This window comes from Heterocephalus glaber, unplaced genomic scaffold, assembly GCF_053883595.1.
Source record: "Heterocephalus glaber isolate CG9 unplaced genomic scaffold, H.glaber_assembly_v1.0 deba00001509, whole genome shotgun sequence".
NCBI classification, from domain to species: domain Eukaryota; kingdom Metazoa; phylum Chordata; class Mammalia; order Rodentia; family Bathyergidae; genus Heterocephalus; species Heterocephalus glaber.
Window position 1 is genome coordinate 20,909,744 of NW_028258325.1, and position 6,000 is coordinate 20,915,743.

General features: G+C 35.3%; 1 protein-coding gene across 3 annotated transcripts in view; it reads left to right on the forward strand.

The window, feature by feature from the left end:
* Stim2 (stromal interaction molecule 2) overlaps nucleotides 1-5,611 on the forward strand; it is a 168,017-nt gene extending 162,406 nt beyond the window's left edge. For all 3 annotated transcript variants that reach the window (XM_021260206.2, XM_021260207.2, XM_013073005.3), the window contains exon 12: nucleotides 3,953-5,611. In XM_021260206.2, the coding sequence (XP_021115865.1) occupies nucleotides 3,953-4,430 (478 nt within the window). In that variant the 3' untranslated portion in view covers nucleotides 4,431-5,611. The remainder of the gene's footprint in view (nucleotides 1-3,952) is intronic.
* Nucleotides 5,612-6,000: the final 389 nt, after the last annotated feature.

Here is a 6,000-nt window from a genome sequence, read left to right on the forward strand (position 1 = left end):
CTACACTCACATTTACTTACCTGGATAATAGTTCTGGATGGTAATCTCACTGTATTAACAACTTTGAAGCCGTAATTGTTCCTGCACACTCCGTTCCCAACAGCACTTACATTTTTTGTGTTGGGTTGAATAACTGGGGAAGCCATCTTGGAATTCTACATTTCATGGAACCAGCTGTTTTGAGGAAAAACTGCTTAGAAGACACTGGATACAGTTGACTCAGGTCTCACATCATAACTATGTTATAAGAACAATTTTATATGTAAAATATAGAGCCTAAGCTTTATACCTGAGCATAACAAAACATCAAATATGACTAAGATTTTAAAATAATTTGTTGCTATTCAATTCTTTTTTTCTGTTACATGCTGGTACTTGCACGCAAGCAGTATCATAGGCCCAAGGTTTCCCATAGGAAAATGTCAAGAATACAAAGGAAGAAATTATACTTTCTTTCACAAAATGGGCATAGCAGGAGTGTTCTAGTCAAGTTTAAGGACATCAGGGTGCCATGAGGCCCATTGCTGTTGAGGAACCCTTTCTAAACCATATTCTTCTTTTGAAACAGTGGTATCGAGTGGTGTAATTCTGGTTTTGCCATTTAGTAGCCACGTGGCTCCAAAGTCTTAACATCTACATACGAAACAAAGGGAATGGGCTTGGTGCTCTCAGTAGTCCCTTGCTCTCCAGCTAGTTACTGTGTAGATGATCTTATCCAATGATCATTTTTCATCCTTGTTTTACCTGCAGGGCAAATTAGTTTTATGATTAGCAAGTAATCACTGTAACTTATTCTTAAAGAGATATTTCAATGTTTGTATCCTCATTGCAGTTATAGAATCTGATGTAACTTTGCTTGATTAGCACTTCATGATTGGCATTTGATATATCTTTGCAGTATAATGGTATTCATTAGCAGTATAGCTTTATTGACTTAAACTGGTTTTGTGTGGCTTCCAGAAATAGTAGGAAAACTCTAGAGTTGCACTATCCAGTAGAACTTTTCAGCTTAGTGGAAGTACTCAGTTCTCATTTCAAATAGCATTGTTAAAAATTCATAGCTGACTCATAAATACAAGAAGAGTTTGAATCCAGGAAGTATTTCTTCTTCTTTGTCTCTCATTGTATCACCACAATGCTTACAAAATAATATTTTATATCTGTCTGTTGGTCTTCTGTGTTCTGTGCATTATATTCATATATGCTCATTTAAACATCACTTTGATCTCATGCATGCATTAAACTTACATGAATTTAACTATATGTCACTGTTGGGAAAAATAAAAGAAAAATAGCACAATAGTACCACCTGTTAAGTACAACATTCCAAAAGAAATATGCTCTACAAAGAACATAAATTTTAAGTTGTACTGTACCTACATTGACTTTGATTAGTTATGTGGAAAAGCAATATATTCAATTATTATATGCTTTGGAATTCAAATGTTAGAACTAGAATAACATTAGAGATTAACAAAATTCTGTCAACAGATAGAAAAATTGAGACCTTGAGAAATGGGATGATTTGCCCAAAGTTGTACAGCTGGCTAAGGCAGGATCAGGATGGGAATCCACATCTCTTAGATTAGTATTCTTCTCACACATTGCTTAGATTGTAAAGACTAGATTTTGAAATGTTCTTAACCCAGCTTAGAATTTTACACACAGAGCAGCCAAGACACCAGAAAAGAAAGTAAATTCATAAAATTTTAAGTAAATCAGCTTTTGACTTTGAAGCTGAAAAGCTCAGGCAACAGTGAGTTACATTGTTCAGCTAATGAACATTACTCCAAAAAGATGCTCATACAGAAATGTTCCTAGAAGGGATTGATTTTGGAATTTGAACTGTTTCTTCATAGCTGAACTGCCTGTTTCCTTTTTAGCACTATTATCAAATTGTAAAGGCATTTGAAATTATGCAGCATGAACAGATGTGTTGTATGAGATCATTATTTAAGTCTTTTTAGCTTAGGAGATTTTATTCCTTCTGGGTGTATGTATGAGTAAAATAACTAGAAATGACCAAGTAAATTCAACCATCTCAATCATTTCTAAAGTATAATATTAACATAAAATGCTTGTTAAAAGTAAATGGCATATTTCTAGTAAACATACATATAAATAATATGAAAAGTGATAGTAATTATAGGGGATCCAAAGTGAGAGATTGCGCGGTTCATTCCTTCTTTAAGTATGAATTTAACCCTTGTCATGTGCTATGCTTTTGGTAATAGATGGTCCTGATCTACCTGCAGCTGATAGATTATAATCATATCTGTTCTTGCCTTTCTGTTCTGTCTTTAGCCCTTTTTTCACTGTACTGCTTTGGTCAGTTACTTTTCACCTTTACTTTACCTTTTGTTTCTTAATCATCTTTCATGGAGTAAACAATATTTATGTTGGAGTCATTGCATATAAAAGTGAGTAAGACATGGTCCCTGTTCTTCCAGATCTCATTCTGCTCATTCATTCTTCCACACAACACATTTTTATTAATTATCTACTGTAAGCTTGCCACTGTTCCAGTGTAAAGAATACAGAAGTTAATAAGACCTTCCATGTTCAATTTTTTCTTCTGGGGGTTCTGACTTTAGACAGGTTTATATGAAGTTATTTATGGTACTAGCAGATGCTGGGATGATCAAGATGGGTAGGAGGTAAAAGAATGCTCTTTTACATCATGTGGTTAGGGAAGGTATCTCTCAGGAGACAGCAATGACCTGAATTATAGAGAAGTAAGCCACACAGAGATTGGACAGGAAGTTAATATGAGGCACTGGAAGCATCAAGTGCAAAGCCATGAGGGAGTCCCAACATTGACCCACTGAAGGAACAGGGAGGAGGCCATGGTGGAGTGAGGCAGGGCATATGATTGGAGAGATTGCCAGGCCCCAGATGTGCAGGCCTCGTGGGATTTGGCAAAGACTTTGAATTTTACTCTGTGAGAAAAAGCATTGGGCAATCTTGAGCAAGTGAGAGCAAGTAAAAATGTGCTGTGATTGAGTTTTTTAAATCACCTTAATGACTGGAAAACAAGCAGAGCAATCAATTAAGATGCAATTTGTGATCATTTAGGTGAGTTGCTGGTAAGAAGGATGGTAGCTGATAAGGAGTGGTGGATTTGAGATATATTTTGAAGAAATGACTGATGGCATTTACTGTATGATGGCTGTTGTGTTAATGAACTTTTATTTTTCCACTCTGCTTTACTTCTCTTTCCACTGTGAGAAAAGGGGGGAGGCATTCACAAAGGAATAATTCTGTGAGAATTCATTGAATGTCCACTTTTTAAAAACAGCATTATATATTTGCCTTTCACCTCTCAGCTATTCCACTTTGCCATACCTTAATCCCTGCCCCTTTTAAAAAATTTAGTAGACTTAATATTGTAGTGTAGTATATTCCTTTATTAGGAAGCTATATATCATCAAGTTAATGACTAAAAAATTAAATAGAAAAGCAGTGATTAAAGTTCCATCTTTTCAAATATATAGTGACAATTCTGTGTTTCAGAAAGAAAAACACTCATTACTGAAAAACACAAAAGTTGAAATGGTAAAAAAAACTATAATATTTAAACATTTTTATTCCTCTTATGATTGAAGAAGGCATAAGTTATAGTTTCTTAGATTGAAGGTTTCTTTGTTATAATTTATGTTAAAATTAAGAGTTTTAGGGGCTAGGGATTTAGTGCAGTGGTTCTGCCACCTGGCTCAGAAGTGCAAGGCCCCGAGTTCGATCCCTGGTACCAAGAAAAAAAATTAAAGAGTTTTAATAAGCTACATTATTTTGTTGTAGCTTTCTAATTTTGTTGAAATATGTTTAGAATTGTGTCATTTCTCCTTTTAAATTTCAATAAATAATCAAAGACAGTTGTGTTAGGTAGAATATGTGCTGGGTGTCTAAGAACATATTGATTTAAAATTTATACTTTTGGCTCTGTCTTATTCAGGGAAGTGCTAGACACCACTTCAGAATGTGACTCTTTAAACTCTTCCATTGGAAGGAAGCAGTCTCCTCCTTCAAGCCTCGAGATATACCAAACATTGTCTCCTCGAAAGATATCAAGAGATGAGCTCTCTCTAGAGGATTCCTCCAGAGGAGATTCGCCCATCACTACAGACCTCTCCCAGGGCTCTCCAGATTGTGTAGGTCTGACAGAAACCAAGAGTATGATCTTCAGTCCTGCAAGCAAAGTGTACAATGGCATCTTGGAGAAATCCTGTAGCATGAACCAGCTTTCTAGTGGCATCCCGGTGCCTAAACCTCGCCACACATCGTGTTCTTCAGCTGGCAACGACAATAAACCCATTCAGGAAGCCCCGAGTGTTACCAGGATAAGCAGCATCCCACATGACCTTTGTCATAATGGAGAGAAGAGCAAAAAGCCATCAAAAATCAAAAGCCTATTTAAGAAGAAATCTAAGTGACCTGGCTGACTTGGTGGAATTCCATCCAAGTGGCATCTGTAAACTTATTATCTCACACCCTCCACTCCCAATTTTTTTGTTTTATTTTTAGGAGTGTAATTCCATTGGGGCTTTCCAGACTGGATGCCATAGTGGAATGTCCTTAAGGGCAGCTGTCTGCTATCTGCTTAAATGACTAGGTAATCAATTCATCAAGTCAGTTATTACTGAAAAATCATTAAGAGATGAGACAGTTTACAGTCCTTTCTGCCTATTTATTTCTGCTTTGTTGTTAGTGATGTATATACATTTTGTTGAAAGCCACTGTGGACTTACAAGCTTTAATGGACTAGTAAGCCAGCATGGGCTTGCAAAAATTTCTTGTTTACCAAGCATCTTCTTATCTTTCCACAGAGCTATTTACAACATGGACTAAGTAACTTAAGAGAAGTAAAACTAATTGCACTACTGTTTTCCAGACTGGAAAAAATAAATCTCTGCAAGTGAAACTGTGTAGAGTTTATAAAATGACTATGGATAGGGAACTGTTTTCACTTTTAGATCAAAATTGGATTTTTAAGTAGAAACTAGGGTTTCTAATTGACTTGATTTCAGGAAATGAAAACCCACGCTTTTATTATGGGATGCTTCTTTAAATGCATTTAATATTATGAAGTTTCAGGTCCTGCTGTAAAGATCATGTTGTTTTGTTTTCCCCAGGGCTTTCACTGTGATTTACTGCATTGCAGCCTGTATGATAAAATACAAATAATTTAAAGAGAGAAGGCTCATAATTCCTTATGCAAATGAGAGAGTTGAAACTTGATTGAAGGACTTAAAACATTCACAAGCTTAAACTGAAATGGGGTGTGGGGATTCAGGCACTTGTTTACAGACTTCAAATAACTGCAAGGACTTATGGTTTGTGAAAGATTTGTACTGTGGAAAAGATAATAAATTGGAGACATGATTGTGTGGGATTGTGTTGATTTTTGTTGATAACACCACTAAAAACACTATGTTTTCTGGAGAACTGTAAGCTGTCTTGTTGCTTAATTGCAATATAAGAAATAGTGATGTTTTGGAAGTAAGTTGTCAACAAATTTCTATTTTATATCATTTGTCATATTTTTTATGTAGCTTGAAATGTTTAAATGTTCTAATATCAAGATTAACAAATACAAATTTATGGTGCATTTAGATTGTGTTGTATTAATTTGTAAAGATTGGTGTTTGCTAAATTGATAGGTTGCTTATAAAGGTAGATTTGTTATGAGAAATGTCACACAGAACAACAAAGTACCTTAACATCTCCGGAGTTTCTGCTTACTCCGCTTTTCAAAATTCCATCGTAAGTGATCTGTAGAATGCAATGTGGATGCGTATTTGGGTGAAAAACTGATTCATATTAGCTAGAATGGTTTTTTAGCATTATGGGTGAAATACATAATCTAACCTAGTGCTATTTAGGTAAAAATGCTGATTGATAAACAAGTTTCTTTTGTGATTTTTTCTAAAGAAAAGTTTTAATTATCAAGAATGTGGAAGGGCTGGGGATTTAGCTCAGTGCTTCCAATGCCTGCCTTGCAAG